The sequence below is a fragment of the Lactuca sativa genome, chromosome 9, assembly GCF_002870075.4.
Source record: "Lactuca sativa cultivar Salinas chromosome 9, Lsat_Salinas_v11, whole genome shotgun sequence".
NCBI classification, from domain to species: domain Eukaryota; kingdom Viridiplantae; phylum Streptophyta; class Magnoliopsida; order Asterales; family Asteraceae; genus Lactuca; species Lactuca sativa.
Window position 1 is genome coordinate 67561109 of NC_056631.2, and position 20208 is coordinate 67581316.

Sequence of the window (20208 nt, forward strand, 5' to 3'; positions counted from 1 at the left end):
AGTTGATTGACCAATTAAAACCTTTATCAAAAACCATTGAGTAACATTTGTTTGATTGAAACCATACATTATCAAAGTTAAGTTTACAAAACCACGGAAACAGATATCTTCGATGCGTATGTATAGTGTCGTCGAGCACTTATCACGAACAATCTGAAAAACATCTAATCCACATCTGTAAGCATAAAGCTTAGTGAGTTCCCCAATATACCATATATTCCACTATACATACAATGCATCCACATACAATCATCGATTCTAGCATTGAGCAAACAAAACTTTATCCACATGCTTATATCGTACGTAACGGGCCTAGCCGAAGAGTTAACGGGACCAACCATCTCACAACGGGCCCCACACAAACATACATAATGGTTCTAGCCCAAACTTCCGTAATGGGCCCCATCCTAGGAGTAAACAGGCCCAACCCAAGCTCCACTGCTAGGAGTTACATCCTTGTCCTTCATAGAAATACGAGAGGCCAGGTCTTAGTCTTTCATACTATACGTAAAGTCATATGTAGTCAGGGATCAGGTACACAATCAAACAATCAGACAAGAGCATTGCAATTAGGCATTGGACCAAGACTTCTCAACCTATCCAACTTATAATACATAGAACCAAAGTTATCATGACTACATAATCGTGTAGCATAAAAACATAGCATATATTAGTATATACATACCCTTAGCAACTAGCCTTCCCTAGTTACCCTGCCATTTACCACATTTCAAATAAGTCCTTCGCTGGTCAATCATATATAATCCCTATAATTCGCCTAACCTAGTTACTCTAACCAACATAACTCCTAACAATATCATATGATCAACAAGCAAGACCTTACTAGTCTAGCATACCAAGACACCAAATGTCCTAAATTGCACATGCATAACAAGTAGGTATCCCAGCCAACTAGCATACTTGTACTCTAACAGTACCTCTATCCTACCATACAAAGGATATATAATGGTATACGTGGCATAGTGAGAAACTCACCTGAACTAAAGAACTGAAGAAACACAACAACACCCTTACACCTTACACTCCTCAATCCCGCGAACCGAATAACACCAAAAAGAGAAAAATTCTCCATCAACAATCTAAATCCTCCAAGCTTAACCCTATGTCAATCTGGTCAAAATTCAACGGTCAATGGTCAACAAAAGTAAATGGCCAACAAAGTTAACGCTTACCACGACGTGGAGACCTTTTGGCTATGTCGTAGGAATGTTTAGACAAAGCAGTTGACATGCAGGACACCACCACGACGTGGTCCCTCATTGGCCATGTTGTGGGCATTTTAGGACAAAGTCATGAAGTTGGAATCCACCACACCATGACAAGTCCTTGGCCAAATTGTGGCTGCTGGAAAATTATACAATTCTACATTAAGAGCTTAATTCATACATAACAAGGGTCAAAACTTCAGATCTAATCTTTCTCATTGACTTAATGAATAAAGTTTCCAACTGGACCTCACTCCAAAGCAAGATCTACAACCTAAGTCCAAAAATGACATAAATACATCACAAAGCATGCATGGATCCAAGGACAAGGTCAAGCTACCAACTTTCCAACAAGAAGAGGTCCAGAAGACAATACGTAGTGCTTAGAAGGGGATAAAATCACCTCAACTCCAAGCATACCACCAAAAAGGGACCAAAAGCGTAAAAATGGACCATAAGTTAGATCTGACAAACTAGAAGCAAAGGTTGAAGCTTTATACTCACAATGGTCCATAAATGAAGTTACTTTGCTAGATCTACGCTTGAGTTCTTCAACAAAACATTTTGCAAGCAACTTGATCTTCAAGCTCCACACCAAGACATGAGAAATAATCCTTCAAATGGCCAAGAACACCAAGTGCACTTCAAGAACACTCAAAAGGGGATAGGGTTTCGAGATAGGAGGGTGGAGGATGAAGAGAATGACCTAACCCTAAAGTTAAAGTCTTTAGATATGGGAGAAACCCTAAAATCATGGGTTTGGACTACAATAGCTGTCACACTGTGGCCAACACCTTGCCACATTATGGCAAACAAGCGAGACACTTTCTTCACTAAATTGCTATGCCACACCGTAGCCATCAATCCACCACGTTGTGGCATGTGGTTTTCTCCAAAACCATAATTTTGGCCCGTTTAAGTCTTTAGCTCGTTAATTATGGAAAACATGTGTTACATAATTAATTTGTTAAATCATAATAAATTAACAAACTTAATTTCTCTTAGTTCTTGTTGCTAAAATAGGTCATTAGAGCAACCTAAAAGGATCCTGCTTGATGCGGAGCACGTAGATGATTTGGCAGAAGCCTTTATGGACAAGTGTGAGAAAGAAAAACATGGCCAAAAAAAATACCCAACTTGAAATAGGCATAACTTTTAATTCGTAAGGAATTTTGAGGCGTGAGATATATCGACAGAAAGATATCGACGAGCCAAAGCTCCTCACAGGTCGACCCCCAAATTCCACTATTTAGGCCACCAAATCTAAGTTTTTCATAATTTTCGAACAATTTTTGTTTTTATTTATTATGTTTTAGTGACAAAATATATGTTTTGCTTATTTTCTGAAATTCTCTTTCCTATTTAGAAGGTTACTATTAGAATTTATTGACTATTTTAATTTTCCAAATTTGGCCATACTTACCAAATTTAGCATAACGCTCTATAAAAGGTTCTTGTAAGCCTTTAGAGGCATCTTGAATTTCAGTTATAAAATACTTTGAGTTTCTCTCTATTATTTGCTTTCGTTTATGTCACTGCTATTATTAAAAATATTATTAATAGTTAATGACTTTTGACATTCTACACAACAATTTCTAACAATAGAGATGTATTTAATCACATTGATAGGCAATAGAATCATGAAAACAATGTAATGCAAAAATAAACTTGCTAGAATGATCACAAAATGTTTTTGTAAACAATAATTTGAATAAGTTAATTAACTTCATTTTATAACTTTAATTATTTATAAAAACAAATAAATATCTACAGGAAAAAAAAGACGTTTATGTCATTTAGCTTAAAAATATTACATATTCTTTGCAAACCAAACCAAAATTTAAAAACAGGATTTTAATTTCCCTCAAAATTTTACGAACTAAACACAATGTAGCATTTAAATTCATCTAAACCCAGATCAAATCCTTTTACACATCCAAAATGCTACAAAATAAATAAATAAATAAAATTAACAATCTAAACGCCCCTTAGTCTTTTAACTAACAACTCCTTTAACTGTTATTTTCACATTTTTATCATTAATGAACATAAAACAACTAGCCATTAACTATATTTACAATTTTAAACCTTCACTAGTAATGGTTTTAACAATTATGGTCCTTAATAAAGTTGGGTTAAACCTCGGTCTATCAATAGGTTTTTGTCTAAATTACTAATTTAGGCCTAAATTTCTTATTTCACAAACATAACATTTTTATTTTATTTAATTATAGATTTATTTCTTAAACTAATAAAATAGATTATAGTTTTATTTTTATTTTTTTTATCTTTTTATTTTATTTTCCAAAAAAACAATTCCACTAAAAACGGACAAAAATTGGCATCAAATAAGGATGTTACAAAGATCATTAGATCAACATTTAGATCACACGTTTCTGTTTTTGAATAAATGGAATTGAAATATGCATGTGTCGGTGTAATAGGTTTCTCATGGTGGAACTGAGGAGTAGGGTTTCACCATAAGTCAAGTTGCTTTAAATGTTGTCTATTGTAAAGTGATAAAACATGAGAAAACGTGTGTGTGTATATATATATATATATATATATATATATATATATATATATATATATATATATATATATATAAATAATCAACATGTGTTTATACTATTTGTTTTGTAGCATCAAAAGTTGTGGAGTTCATCAATAGAGAGAGGCAAGTCATGGATAATAATGTTGCGGTGCAACTTGTTGCTAGTTTTCCTTTGGTCTTGATGTAGTTTTTGAATAAAACTAATATTTTATATTTAAAATGAAAATCCTTATCTACAATGAATAAGTAATTAAACATAAGACAAGACTCTTGAGCCTATTGGTTTCCAAGACAAGAATGATTTTATTCGATTCACCAACTTTTCTGGGATGAGTTGTTAATAACATAAACGTTACTGCATGTCAATGTTGTAGGAGTACTTTAAATCATTTTGTGACACAAATGTGGTCCTCTGGATTCACATTATATTGAGTTATTGGTCTAACCGAAAGAAATAACGTACTTATTTATTTTTTTATTTGTTTGAGCATTATAACATTCTACTTCAATTTCATACTCTTACACTATTGCACTTTTTTTTTTTTTTTTGTATCGAGACATTGTATATTTAAAAATCTACCCAAGAATAACATTGTACTTTCAATTTATTTTGTTCTTATGGTTGAAGTAAATAACAACAATATGTAGGGGGTGTTTGGATAGGAAAAAAAGAGGTGTTTATTGCTTATTCCCACAATAAGTTAACTTTGAGTGTTTGGATAAAATCCAGCTTATTAACCTAAGGGGGTGTTTGGATAGGAAAAAAAAATGTTTATTGCTTATTCTTACAATAAGTTAATTTTGAGTGTTTGGATAAAATCCAGCTTATTAAGCTAAATAATCTAATTTTAATAAACATCTCTCCTCATGCTTATTACTTATTACTTATTCCCACCACAAATAAGCTAATCCAAACAACCTGTACTCTTTTTGTGCCAATGGTATAAAACATTTTCAAAGACTAACTAAAATAGTAAAAATCAATGTAAAACTTTCAATTGGACGTGCTTTTAAGAGCGAGCTAGCCTTCTTTGATTCTTCATAAAGTAATAGTAGAAAATAGGATTTTGAAGGTTACACACAAACTGGACGTTACTATTTATATTAGAAAGACACCAAAGATTCAATATAACGATGAACATATATGCCTCTGGTTTGTCCGATCTTGTCAGATATCTGCTTGAAACTCTTGTCCACAACATTATACCTTATGACCTTCCCTGGAACTCTGATCACCATAAATGTTTCTTCTTCTTCTTCACCCCTAACCACATCAAACACATCAAATTCGTAATAATCCAAGCTCAATGGATCTAGATTGCTACAGATCATCTCCGGGTAAGCATCTGTAAGTTCATCAAGGTCAACTCGATACTTAAGAAACCACCTTGAATGATCGTTTAGCATCTCGAACACATTAAGCTGTAAACGGCTCTCCCTGGGATCGACCCTCGCCACCAAATGCAGATGACCTCGCGACTCCCCAAAGTAAAGTGCATCCTCCCAGTCTTCAAAATCTTCAGATGGCAACGATTGAAATTCTTCTGTGTCGAGCTTAAAGTATGACTTGTCATCGAACGGATACCAGTGGATCGCTTGATTCCAAAAAACTATGTAGTCGATAGAGCAATCGGGTAAAGACATATAATCATCTGAAATCTTCCATTTCCCTGTTTCGGAAGAGTAGATTTGAACCTTAATCACATCGTCAGGCTCAGGAAAGTAAAAGCAAACAACCTTGTAGTGAACACAATCTGTTTGATGAAATGCCAAAGCCATAAATATGATGGTTTTACGAACAGCCATGCCTCCGAGAATTGATGGGATGACTGCAAATTGCTTGGTGGTGGGATTAAATACGTAATATTTATACAGACGATCGTTCCCTTCATTGCTACGACAAAGCAGCAATCCGTTACAAGATTGCATGATTCTAATACCACGAGGATCAGGATAGAAGTCGAGATTACGAAAAGGAGGAATGCTTTCGTTCTCATTATCAAATGGAATATACAAACTGCGAGCAAAAAAACCAGCATTTTTATACAGTAGGGTAAATCGCCGGTTACTCAAAAGGGAACGCCAGTGTTTGGATACAGATTTGAATCGAAGAACAGAGGCTATAGGCAATCGGAGAAGGATTTCAATTAAAAGATCGTCGTTGTAACCGATCAGAGCTCCAGACTCCGTGGCCAGATGATTGGTGTCGGCCATGGCAGCCTTCGAGAACCAGAGGTTTATGGTGTTCTGGATTTTCTTGATTTTGGATCTGGTGTTCACCATTTTGGGAGTGAGTTGAAGGCCTTGAAGAAAGGGTATTTAAGGTGTTTTTTTTTTTTTAAAGTTTTGTCATGGAAGCTGATAGCTTATTAGCTTACCATGGAAGCTTTGCCTAATGCTTTGCTGACGTTGACTTGACTAGGAAATGTCCTTAGATTGAAAAAAGTATGTGGTTTTCATCGTTCTTTTGAATTCAGGCTATAGTATAATAGTCTTAAAGTTCATGAAAAAAAAACTTTTTTTAATAACTTATTTTCGTTTTACTTTTAATATTACAATTAAAAATTGATTATGTGTGGATTTTTTTTCTTTCAGTTTTCTCGTAAAAATGTTAGAAATTACAAATTTGGTCTAGGGAGCTTGTTTTTTGTTTGTCCAAAAAAATAATATATTTGATTATTAAACTTGGTAGTCGAGCCTTATATATTGATTTTGAAATAAGCTTTTTATTTGAAATTGTATGAATATAAATATGATTAACTGCAAATTAAAAGATTATTAAAAAGACAAATAATGAAATTGGACGAATATAATATGATTTTAAGTTGACAAAACTTCAAAAATGGTTCCTGTGGTTTTCAAAAATATCAAGTTTAGTCCCTAAGTTCAAAAAACCTCACAGATGGTCCCTGTGGTTTCAAAACTTTTAACAAATGGTCCTTTTCGCTAACGCCGTTACCTTTTGACCGTTAAGTGAAGGACATTTCAGTCATTTCACAACCACAGGGACCATTTATGAAGTTTTGCCTTAATTTTTAAAAAAAAAAGAAAAATAAATATAATTATTTAATATTAAAGGCCCCACCCTCCCCCCCCCCCCCCCCCCCCCCTCTCTCTCGTGCTTACTTCACATGAAAAACCGACGAGAATGGTGAAATCTCTGTCGGGTGGTGGGAATGGGACCGAAATCCTAGGGCGGCTGGAGACGGTGATACCGCCGAAGCCTCCGGCAGCTCGATGAAAAGCAAAGGAAGGGAAGTAGAAGAAGCTACCGATTTGATCCTTTACTTGAAGAATATAGGTGAAGTTTGACCAGGTGGAATGGGATAATTCGTGCCATAAATTCCATCCTGCAATGAATTCCTTCTCTGTTGTATCCCGTTCCTGATCCATCATCCATACAAGTAATCATTTCATCAGATTTCACGTTTCTTTCATCGATTATGACCACTTAAACAACAAATTCAAAAAATTTTGATGAAGAACAAACCAGGTAATGAGGAATGGTTCATCCAAGCTGTTGTAGATACTAACAATCACATTGTCATTAGTCACTGAATCGATTTGTGGCCCTGGAAATTGCCCGTTTATCAAAATCCCCTGCAACCCGAGTTCATGAATTCAAATTGTGGATTAGATTCAGATGAATGTAAATGAAATCTGAAGGAAGAAACAGAGACTGTAATCGATAATGATTAATTACATACATGTTGTTTAACTCCAAGAGGGTAGATATCACCATATCACCATAAGTAACACCTGTTGTACTATCTCAATTCCTCTCCAATGTATGAATCTACTGAAAACACCTATGCACATCAACTGTTCGTGAAAATGCCTCGATGGAAGAAACAGAGACTGTAATCGATAATGATTAATTACATACCATAAGTAACACCTGTTGTACTATCCAAATCTCTTTGAGGCTGTTTTGGGTATCGATGGAAGAAAAACAAAGCAAGACAGGTGACAGTTGGTTTGGGGGCTATTTTGGTCGAAGAAAATGAGGTGAAAGAGGCCGGAATGGGTGGTGCAGTGGAAGCCCCTTGGCTTGCCGACTGTTTTCTCATCAAAAAACAAAGCAAGACAGCTACTAGGTGTTTGTTGGTTGCTTGGTTAATGAAAAGAAGGGAGGAGGAGGTTGCGTTTGTGGCTGGAACGGAGCCATTTTTAATCAAGTTACCAGGTGGGTATAGATTTGAGATTTGGGGGATCTTTATGGAGAGAGAGAGAGAGAGAGAGAGAGGGTGGGGCCTTTAATATTAAATAATTATATTTATTTTTCTTTTTACTTAAAAAATTAAGGCAAAACTTCATAAATGGTCCCTGTGGTTGTGAAATGACTGAAAGAACCTTCACTTAACGGTCAAAAGGTAACGGCGTTAGCAAAAAGGACCATTTGTTAAAAGTTTTGAAACCACAGGGACCATCTGTGAGGTTTTTTGAACTTAGGGACTAAACTTGATATTTTTGAAAACCACAGGGACCATTTTTGAAGTTTTGTCTTTTAAGTTTTTAACTGTCTTTTATTGTTGATAGAAATTGTACGAATATAAATATGATTTTAACAATGTTGTTTTCTTTTTACTATCAACTTCCACTGCAATCTTTAACCATGAAACTGTTAGCGGACCACATATTATATTGTATTAGTTTTATACATTTCCAGATAGCCCACTGTATAAGTCTTGTATGTATTGGCCCAAGTGGCTTTATACTTATATGTATGTTTAAATTTTAATTTATAATTGAGTTATGGGAAAATCATGGTTTAGCATGATATCAGAGACTTCTTCTTTCAAACCCTAGTCGATCCCTTCTATCTTCTTCTTCTTAGTTTTTCTTCTTCCCTCCTGTTTGCTTTCTCTTCTTCCTTCTCTGTAATGCCAGAGACAGTAGCACCTCATCTAAACCTCCTCACAAGGCATAGGTAATAACCAACATCAAGACTTACATTCCCTTGATTCTCGATCTCAACAGTCATAACTATGATCCTTGGAGTGACTTCTTTACTGCTCATTGCATTGCTTATGACCTCCACGGCCACATCGATGAGACTTATGATGCATAAAACAAGCCACCCACCGACACAGAATGGGAACAACTTGACAACCTCGTCAAATTGTGGTTGTTCAACTCGATTTCCTAGAGTCTCATCACCAACGCCTACTCTCCTTTTGCATGTGCCCGTAAAATCTGGTTGAACATATCCTCCATCTTCAATGACAACAAAGAAACCACAACTATGCAGTTAGAAAGCGAGCTTCAGTGCATCACCATGGGAGACTTAAGTGTTCATGACTACTACAACAAAATCAAGAAACTCACTGATCTACTTGAAGGTTTAGGTGAAAATTTTAAAGAAATGCATGTTGTTATTAACGCCTTTAACGACATGTCCATCAAATTCGAGGGTCTTGCCAACATCCTCCGCCTGTCAAAACCGTTCCCTACTTTTTCCGAAATGTGCTCCATTCTTGCTGCATAAGAAACCAAGCTTGCCAATCCTTGTGTCGTTGCCCCATCTTTTGATGCCAATTCCTCGTCCAATTCCCTCATTCACGTTGCAACCACTCCTTCCAATCGAGGTGGTGGCTGTGGTGGCTCTTCCTACTGACGCAACGACCGACGTGGTGGCGGTAACAATCCCCAATCTCAACAATATCCTCATTCTGCTGGAGATGCATCTGCTCACGGTCAATATGGTTGGGTTTATATCCCGCTGCTGTAACGTCCCAAAATTCAAGGCTAAAAATTTCTTTTAATAAAACATTACTTTAAGCAAATTCATCATTTCAAAACATAAACAGAGTATTAGTTTCCAAAATACATGTTCGTTATCAGAGTAAACATTCCCAGGCTGTCTAATCTTTGGTGTGTGCCATGCTATCACTCCGAGCTCTTCCCTCCGCTACCGGAAGTACCTGAAACCAAAATTGAAAACCGTAAGCACGAAGCTTAGTGAGTTCCCCACCCTACCACATACCATGTCTAACCACATACTGCACATACTGCACATACTGGGCCACGCCCGCCATCCTGGGCCTCACCCGCTACAACAACCCTGCCGTTCCAGGCCTCGCCTGGCTTCGAGCCCCGCTCGGTTACAGATATGTTTCACTTAGGCCTCGCCTGTCATAAGGCCTCGCACAATAACACATAAACATATCACATCACATCACATAAGTTAAACACATACTAACGGATCTTGTCCTAAGGCCTCGCCTATCTCTGGGCCCCGCCCTTGTCCTGCTACTGATGAGTCATGGAACCCTGTCCATACTCCTGTTGATGGTGAGGTACAGGCCCAATCCGCCCTCACTCTTTCCCTAACTTGGGCCTCGCCCCCGATCTGCTGCTACTGAGATATGGAACACCATCCACACTCTGGTATTGGGGAGATACGGGACCTCACCCACACTCACCTCCCTACCAGGCACATACAAGTATCACACATACAACAAGTATAAACTATCACATAAACCCTTCCTTGGGCACCCACCCTCTATCCTTGGACCTCGTCCCGGACATCATACTAGCATACTATGCCTAGGGCTAACCCCCGGTTCTTCTACTCATAACTACATGGGCCGGCATTGTGGCCGTAGACCCATTCACACAAAGGGAAACTCACATGCACCGACTGAACTGGCTGATGAACCCACTAGCTGCTGCACGACAACTCTCTGAACTCCTGCTTCACTCACTCCCCGAGCTACTAATATTAATGCAACACTGAGTCTAACTGACCCCTGAAAGACAACCAAGTCAACTCTGGTCAAAGTCAAAGTCCTGGTCAAAGTCAACCCTCCAGGTCAACCCTACTCGCCGAGTCATCCTATTGACTCGCCGAGTTCATATGTTCAGAGTCCTTCTATTCGCGACTCGACTCGCCGAGTCAGTCCATGACTCGCCGAGTCTACCGATTTCCGAGTCCTGACCTGTCCAACTCACCGAGTCTCCAATCGACTCTCTGATTCGAGTCTAAACTCGAAGGGTTTGGGGTTTCGCGACCTGACTCGCCGAGTCCAAGAACAGACTCGCCAAGTCCAAGACAACCTTCAACAGACTCGCCGAGTTGTTCATCCAACTCGTCGAGTTCCTGCCCAACTTCATCTGACTCGACGAGTTGTTCATCCCACTCGTCGAGTTCCTCCTCATCTTCATGCTGCTTGCCGAGTCCACTCAAAGGACTCGCCGAGTCCATTCAGATCTCTATACATGCAGATGACTTTTGAGTCATGCATGGACTCCAAACTGTAGATCTACCCTTCCCAAGCCTATTCCTCACGTAAAGTTGCAAACTTTACGTGTAGAGAAGGAGATCTAGGCAAAATACACCATAAACTAGGGTTTAAGGCAAAAAGGCTCCATAATCAACTCAAGGGCTGAAACTTTATGCTTTCCAAGACCAAAATACACTTAGATCTGAAGTAGCAACTCCAGATCCGGCTTCTAACTCAAATGGATCACTACTCATGGCTAAAAGCCCCAAAACTCACAACCAAAATAGATCTAAAGGAAAGGAAACGACTTAATACCTTCAGATGTTCAGAAATATCTTCCTAATCTCAGATCTATAGCCCCCTCCTTGCTCCTTCAAGATCCTTCTTCCTTCTCCAAGATTTAATGCACTCCTCAAGACAATAATTAGCTCAAAAATGGATATGGCGGCTAGGGTTTGGTGTTCTGGGTTAGAGGGGATGTAAAGGAACCCTAGGGGAGAGAATGAGGCGCTTAAATAGGCCCCAAGTCCCGAATTTAGGGTTTTCCTCGAACAGACCTGACTCGCCGAGTCTCCTTGGCCGACTCGCCGAGTCGGTCACTTACTCCTCGACCCGGATCCCGCTTGGAATCACCGAGTTCCTCCTTGGACTCGCCGAGCCCCCCCCCCCCCTTAAAGTTAGGGTTTTCTTTCCTTTCTTGGCCTTTAAAACTTTGGGTGTTACAACTACCTTTTCAGGATGTGTACCACCCTTCATCTTAGTGGGGTCCCCCTGTGCCGCCCTTTAACAACTTCTGGACTGGGAACCAATTTCCTCAACCGGCCCAACAATGGAGCAGCCCAACATCTAACACCCAAGGCCTATTTGCCAGCAGACCCTCTTCGGTCCATTCTGGTGTGCAGCAGCCCCATTCTCTGAGTCCTCGGGCCCACCATCAGACTCTAGGCTACGATCAGCCCCCATAGGCATGGCTCGGCAGTGGCGATCAACCGGCATCCCTTCCGCATCTATTCAACACAATGTCACTTTTGGGCCCGAGGCAAAACGGATGGGTAATGGACACCGAAGCAACAGACCAAGTCCACAATAACACAGGCATACTCACTTCCTTCTATAATAATTTGTATACTCCTCGCTCTATTTATGTCTGTAACGGATCTACAATACCAGTTGTGACCTCGGGACATTCAAATTTTCCTGTCTCTAATATTTACCGTACGCTTTGCTTACAAAATATTCTCATAACACCCAACATCATTAAAAACCTTTTATTTGTTAGAAAATTCACAACTCATAATAATTGCTCTATTGACTTTGATCCTTATGGTTTTACTGTTCTTGATTATTAGACTCGTCGCCCTCTAATCCGTTGTGAAAACTCTGGCGCCCTCTATCCTGTCACAAGCTCCTCCAGTCATGCGTTTGTCGCTACCACTCCCACCACATGACATCTACCACTTGGTCACCCAGGCGATCAAGTTTTGAAGCATTTTTCATCCAATAGTTCAACTTCTTGTCGTTTATCAAAAAATAATGTTACTTGCCAAACCTGTCACCCACCTAAATCTTCACACTACTTCCATTTCCTCTGTCCCACGGTCACATCTCTAGGATTTGAAAGATCTAAACTGGCATAAAGCCATACACGAGGAATATAATGCTCTTATTACAAATGGTACTTGGGTCCTTGTACCATGACCGCTGGGGGTCAATGTAGTTCGCTCTATGTGGCTTTTTAAACAGAAATTTAAAGTTGATGAATCTCTTTCTCGATATAAAGCTTTCCTGGTGGCAAATGGTCGTAGTCAGCAGCAGGGGATCGATTGTGATGAGATTTTTAGCCCGGTTGACAAACTGGCCACTATACGCACAATACTTAGTGTGGCTATTTCACGGGACTGGCCCGTTCATCAGCTAGACGTGAAAAATGCATTTCTTCATGGTCATCTTGTAACACCCGCGTTTCCAGGCTAGCCATTATTGTTGATGTAATAGTCTAGGTTAACCTTTGTAACTCTTTTGAAGTATTAATGATGACATTTTTGAGTATTATGTGTTTTATGCTTAGTTGTGTGGCTTAATTGAATTAAGAATAAAATAAGCGTCAAAATTAAAGTGTGAGATAAACCCGATATCTTTACATAAATTTGTAGTGGTTGAAACAAGGATTCTGGAGACATAAAGAACGCCGAAATCCGAGTTATAACGAAGAAGTTATGACCTGTCGAAGTTTCGCGACAGAACCGGCAGGACGCTGAATGATGTAAAATATGAATTTAAGATAGGGCGATATCTAGCCTTAGTGATCTAAACGGAAGTTGTAGAGTTCGTTAAACCGAGAGTGTGCATAAAAAGAACGCCCAAATCTGACTTCGTATGAGGAAGTCATGATTTTCCGAAGTTTCGACTTAGCAGTGTGCAGCCCAAATACTCGATTTGAGATCGAGCGGTTTTTAGCCGAAACAATCTAAACGAGAATCTAAGATCTCGTCAATGGTAGTGCAACGGTAAAGAGACAGACGACAACGGACGTCGGATGAAGGAGTTATGGATTTCTAACGGAGTTTTCCTGTCCCAGCCTACTAAAACTAATATAATAAAAATAATTCAAAATTTGCCAATGGAGTCTAAACGAGAGTTGTAGAGCATAATCTCACCTACGCGTGAATATAAAGAACGTCAAAAACGGAGCTCGTATGCGAAAGTTATGAAATTTTGAAGATCGGGGCGTGATCCCCAAGGTTGTCACAATTCACGAGGTGAGTATTAGAAACTCACGAGGTGAATAGTTGATAGACGTCTTCCAGGACAAGTGGCCATGACGAACGCAATGACGTATCGAGCTCACAAGGTGAATATTAGAAACTCACGAGGTCATTCAGTTAACGAGGTGAATATTAAAAACTCACGAGGTGAACTCGGAAAAATTCACCCTATAAATAGAAATCAGGGTCAGCCGAGTTTGGTTGCCCATCTCTTACTCTCCCACTCCCGATACTCTCTCTAAGCCCTATTTTAACACACTAAAGCCCCGATATCATCTCGAGACCCGAAGCAAGTCCCGAAGCTCGAAGATCCCGTGAAGAAAAAGAGTTTCCGTGCCGAAGCTCTGCCCTTGAGAAGCCCGATGTGTGAAGATATTCTAGTTTCACCGAAGAAGTACTAATATTAGAGCCGTAGTGCTGTCCGATCATCTTCTGATCAAGTGAGTGTGTAGTTACTTTCTTCTAATACATAAATACGAAGTATTTACTATAAAATACGTGTTATGTGTTTATATATTGGTGTTGATTTGAAGGGGGTACATAATCTCTTTCAAATGCACGATTTTATACAAGTATCGATTTAACGTACTATGTATATGTGTTATGTGAGTGTATCGATGTTATCTTCTAATCTCATAGATATGATTTATTCTCTATGAAATACGTGTTATGTCTATGTGCCTCATCTTTTATCTGAATTGTGTTTTGAATGAACATACTATACAGGCTTTAAACTATGTATAAAAATGTATATTTTATCTACTAAAATGTTGGGTAGAACATGGGTAGATAGTTGTCCTGTGATAAAAAGATGAGAGGCCTCGATGTTTTTGATTTAGTCATCTAGCGGAGTTTAGATGGCGACCACAGACTTTTCTAGACAGTCCTGTGGAACGCTAGCAGGTTCTTCACCTGTAGGTGTTAATGAACTTGGGTGTTCATTTGTTGTACTCCATCCCCCTCATGGTTGCCTTATTTGACTTATATTGTTGAGGAACCCCCGAAGCATGTGTTGTCCCCCCGATGAAATATTCTTAGACTAGGTCCCTTATGTTAGTTGTCTTAGGTACGTAAAGTGAGAATAACGGGAATGGGTAATTGGGTTATTATTGGTTGGTGGAATTACATATAATTATTTATTGTGGGTTGAAAACCCTATAAACTCACCAGGCTCCCAAGCCCGACCCAATCAGTTTCTTTGTATTACAGGTAGTGGCGCCAGAGCATAAGTTGGAGGATTTGTCAGGATATTTTTGGATTATAGACCTGTTGTTGTAAATAATTGTTGTAAGGTCTGTATTGAAATGTTTATGCTTTTGGTTTGTTTATCGGAACATGACATCCCGAGTATTGTAATATAATGAAAAATACATTTCTTTAAGAAACGCTTTGGTAAATCTTATTTTATCATATTTTGTTTTGGGAACAAATTTCGCAACTCTTTTAATCAAAGGAATACTCTGAAATCATTTTAAAAGCATAAATTAAACCGGTCTTTTCTGGCCGTGATTTTAGGGATGTCACAGTTGGTATCAAAGCATTAGTTTAAGCGAACTAGGAATTTGTAGGATTTCTAACTTAAACTTAGAATGCTAAGTGAAATTGTGAGATGTGTGTCTGTTATATTTTAGACACGAGCACTAGTTTATTTTAGGAAAATTGTCTAAAATGCTTTTATGTGCTAAATGTTATATGTTTGCCATATATGATATTATTTGTTCGGATCTATGGTCTGTTGCCGACCGGATCTGGAAACCTTATGTGTGTAGGATTCTAAGCGTACATCTATGAATTTAGAACTAGCATGTAAACATTTCGGAGTGAAAAGGATGATTTGAACGTTTATCGAAATAGAGATCTAAATTCACCTAATTTGGTGTATAGATCGAAATGGAAAACACACAAAGTGGATTGGGAAATGACAACCCTCAGTTTGATCCACAAATGATTGGGAGTGCACTAGAACTAACAGTTGCACCTGAGCCAATCACGATGGCGGGAGTATATGCAATGGTGCGAATGATGTTGGATCATTGATATGTGCATAATTAGTTCATATTAAGTATACATTTTTATTCATTTATTAGCGTAATTATCGCATATTATGGACAAAAGGTACTTAAAAGTGTTAAATTATGTTTTTCAGTCCAAAGATGAAGCTCGGAAGCGAAAGGAAGCGGGAGAAACAGTTAGAAGATCGATAATGGAATAAAGAAGAAAAACACTAAAAAAAGGCACCTACTCGGCGAGTCATATCGTCTACTCGGCGAGTCCAATCGAAGGATCGAGAAGATAATGACTCGGGATCCCAGAGAGTTATCGCAATACGGGGAATGTGAGAGGGACTCAACGAGTCACCATTTGACTCGACGAGTCAATTCGTATATTTAAAGATAATTCCACAGATCGATTGAGGAGAGTTCTGGGACGATTCAGAAGTGCTTTGCTACGATTGAGAAGCCAGAAAAACCCTAGAAGGCGACGAAGGAAGCTAGAATTCAATTCCGGAGAGTAATTAAGGCAAAATTTCATCATTCCACCTATTCTTTTGTTTATTCATTATGATTAAGCAACTTGACTTTGTTTGTTTGCTGTTATTTACTTTAATTATGAGCTAAAACCTTTAGACTTCTGTTTGGGGATACAAAGTTGACAATATGGTTTGATTGATTGGTAGGATTAATTCCAAGTTGGTGATTTTTTGTTATTTTAGCTTGCTAAAGAACCTTGTGTGTGAATAATAATTAATTTTCTGTTAATAGGAAGATAATTGATTAGCATGAACATCTATTGATTATTGACCTCATATGCTATGTGATCACTATGCTATATGTCTAGGATTAATGAATATGAAACTAGAATTAATAAGAAAATTGAGTAAATTCATGTGCAAGCTTGTAAGATGACTATCAAACAAGAGGTTAATTAAAAAGAATAAATTAGTTAACTATTGCAAGTCTAACTTAACCCGAATAATTAATCTAGTGAATATAATTAAATTAGACAATTGGCCACTGTTTGAGTTAGTTTATTTGCTAAGGATTAGGGTAGTGAACACAAATCTAATCACTTGAATCGGTAACCAACGAAAGAATTAATCCATTGCACTATTACCTTGAAATCAACCATAGAGTTAACCAAGTTGAACTAAACAGAAGTTCCTTTCCAATTATTGAATCTAGTTAAATCGTTATTTTCTAGTCTTAAATTAGTAATAGTTAGTAAGTTTCTAGTCTTGTAAAACTAGAGAAAAACCCCTACTTCTTAATTAACTTAGATTAAATTAGTTTTTAGTTTAATTTGTCGTTCCCTGTGTTCGATACCCTGCTTAATTAGCTATACCACAATTGATAGGTTCACTGCCTTTTGTGTGTTATTTGATAATTAAAAGTAGGTTTAAAACTAAGTGAGTTTGCACACATCAATCATCAAATGGAAGAAACAAGGCGTTTACTTCAACAAAGGAAGGACGAACTTACTATGACAGTACGCCCGACACCTACTCTTGAGATAACTATCGGGGTTGCTAAGTCAATCGAGGAAGTGATCAACGGTAGTATCGCCAACAAGGTTGAAGTTGGCAAGAAGAGGAAATTAGAGGGGTCTTCAAGGTTTGACAATAACAACATGTTCTCAAGGTATGGAGGTGTAGGTGAAGCGACATGGTGTGATAAGTATGGAAGAAAGCACAACGGGAGATGCCCTAAGGAAGTGACCTGCTTTAAATGCGGGAAGATTGGTCACTATGCCCACGAATGCCCAACCGAGGAAGAAATTTGCTTTAAGTGTAGTAAAGAGGGACGCTACAAGAAAGAATGCCCTATGAGAGTTACAAAGCCAAGTGTACCGCTAAAGAACTATGAGAGATGTGATGAAGATGTGACTTGTTACAAATGTGGAAAGACAGGGCATTACGCCAACAAGTGTGTATCCAAAAAGAGGGTGTGCTATGAATTTCGGGGAGAAGGGCATTTATCTAGGGACTGCCCAAAGATGAATGAGGGAGCAAAACCAAATGCACTGCCACAGCCAAAGGCAGAAGCATTTTAAGTGATCCTTGACGAAGCAGATGACAAAGCGAGGAATCAAGGATAAAGACTTCGTATCAAGGTATAGCTAGTATCAGGAAGTGTAGCCTATTAAAGGCATAGTATATGATGAAATTGAACTTTTGTGTAATAGTTTCAATGATTAATATAAACCCTGGTTTTGTTATCTGATGTGTTGAATGACACCTATCGAAGGATAACGTAAGAGTGGTATCTTGCCTTTAGAATATGTCTGATAAAATAACGGAACGTTTAGAGGAGTACGATACGTCTGAAGTACACCTGCGATTGGTAGGATGATGGAACGATTGGTGTAACTCTTGAAGTTGTCCCATCGTCTGTAATTTCCATCACCAACCAAGTTGAAGTAGAATTGATGATTGAAGATATGCATGGAAGAAATCCTAGTAGAGTCTGGGAGAATTTTTATGATTAATTGGACACATTAGTATGTGTTAAATTGTTTTGTGATCTTAGGACTTGGGGACTGCGATACAATACTTGGGACGAGTATGAGTAGGTGTGAATAGTAGTAGAGATCTATACTACTGGAAGCACATGACTCACGCTTGGATCAGGGAAAGTCACAAGGTTACCAAGAAGCTAGTAATTGGTCTCGTTTTATTCAAGTATGTCATTACCATTGTTTCGGTGATGACTAAGGAGATTATTGTTATTCCGACCCTAGTGGTCATGTCAAATTGAGTCCGACTATGATGAGTTTGTTATGTGGTTCAGAGAACCAAGTTCGATGTAACATCTGACCTAAGTCAGAAGATTGAAATCAATGCGATCGATATCATCACGCTTGTTGTTAAGGAAGCTTGTAGCTAGAAATGCTACATGCAAAAAAAATGTGATTATTTTACATTAGAATATGAAGGAAGGTATATTCCATTCTGAAATTTGACTCTAAGAGATCTGAGTCTAAACGTTGCATCATACGATGATAGGTCATTAGAACATGACCCATCGATCTGTTACAACAGATAAGGGAAAGTACTTATCCTAAGAAGAAGAAGGAGGAGTCCTCAATAAGGATTTATTTTTTAACTTGAAGGTTATGAATGAAAGTCCAATTCTTGGTTCACGTGGTCAACTAAGAAGAGATAATGGTTAATCCAGTGAAAATCGAAGTTGTGATGAAGTGAGAACAACCGAAAAGTTCCACAGAGATCCGAAGCTTTTTAGGATTAGCCGGATATTACCGAAGGTTTATCCAAGGCTTTTCTTCAATTGCTACTCCATTAACAGCTTTGACCCACAAAGGAGCTACTTATGCTTGGAGTGATAAGCATAAAGAAGCGTTCAAGAAGCTAAAAAAGAAGTTATGCGAGGCACCAATACTTTCTCTACCCGATCGAGTTGAAGACTTCACTGTTTATAGTGATGCGTCTGGTGTTGGGTTGGGTTGTGTTTTGACCCAAAGAGAAAAGGTGATAGCATATGCGTCTCGACAACTGAAGGAGCATGAAAAGAACTACCCCACTCATGATTTGGAGTTGGCCGCGGTAGTTTTCGCTCTGAAAATATGGAGGCATTACCTCTATGGCACGAAGTGCAAACTTTTCACTGATCATAAGAGTCTCCAATATCTCTTTAATCAGAAAAAGTTAAATATGAGGCAACGACGCTGGTTAGAGTTACTCAAGGACTACGACTGTGAGATACTTTACCATCGCGGATAAAGCTAATGTTGTCGCTGATGCTCTCAGTCGGAAAGTCAATGTTGAGTGAAAAAGGCCAAGAGCGTTGAGAATTGAAGTTATCTCGACAATTGTGAAGAGTATAAAGAAAGCTCAAGAAGAAGCTTTAGAGAAGAATGACCGAAAGAAGGAACGTTTGGGTAAAACGTTAGTGTTCGGTATAAACAGTCACGGACTAAAGGTGTTCCAAGATCGGATTTGGGTACCTAAGTCCGGAGGAATTAGAGATCTTCTGATGGAAGAAGCTCACAAAACCATGTACTCGATTCATTCTGTCAGCACTAAAATGTATAGGGACCTGAAACCCTACTACTGGTGGCCGATGATGAAGCTTGATGTTGCAAAGTATGTGGCCGAGTGTGTGACTTGTGCGAGAGTCAAGACACAACATCAGAAACCATATGGGAGTTTAGAACCTTTACCTGTGCCTATGGGTAAGTGGGAAGACATTGCTATGGATTTTGTCACTAAACTGCCCAGAACGAAAAGTGGTCACGACATGATTTGGGTGGTCATTGATCGATTCACTAAGAGTGTGCATTTCATAGTAGCCAATGAGAAGTGGTCTATGGAAAAGCTTGCAAATTCATACGTGAAGGAGATTGTGAGGCTTCACGGTGTTCTGTTAACAAATGTATCGGATCGTGACAGCCGTTTCACCTCAAGGTTTTGGAAAAGCCTA

At 38.5% G+C, this 20208-nt stretch overlaps 2 protein-coding genes across 2 annotated transcripts; one reads left to right on the forward strand and one right to left on the reverse strand.

The window, feature by feature from the left end:
• Positions 1-4785: 4785 nt before the first annotated feature.
• LOC111901607 (F-box protein At5g07610) lies at positions 4786-6232 on the reverse strand. Its single transcript, XM_023897483.3, has one exon. It carries the CDS (start codon positions 6061-6063, stop codon positions 4885-4887), a length of 1179 nt encoding a protein of 392 aa, XP_023753251.1. The 5' UTR covers positions 6064-6232; the 3' UTR covers positions 4786-4884.
• Positions 6233-17251: 11019 nt separating this feature from the next.
• On the forward strand, positions 17252-17821 carry LOC111901790 (cellular nucleic acid-binding protein homolog). The gene has a single exon (XM_023897661.1). It carries the CDS (start codon positions 17252-17254, stop codon positions 17819-17821), a length of 570 nt encoding a protein of 189 aa, XP_023753429.1.
• The last annotated feature ends 2387 nt before the right edge of the window (positions 17822-20208 follow it).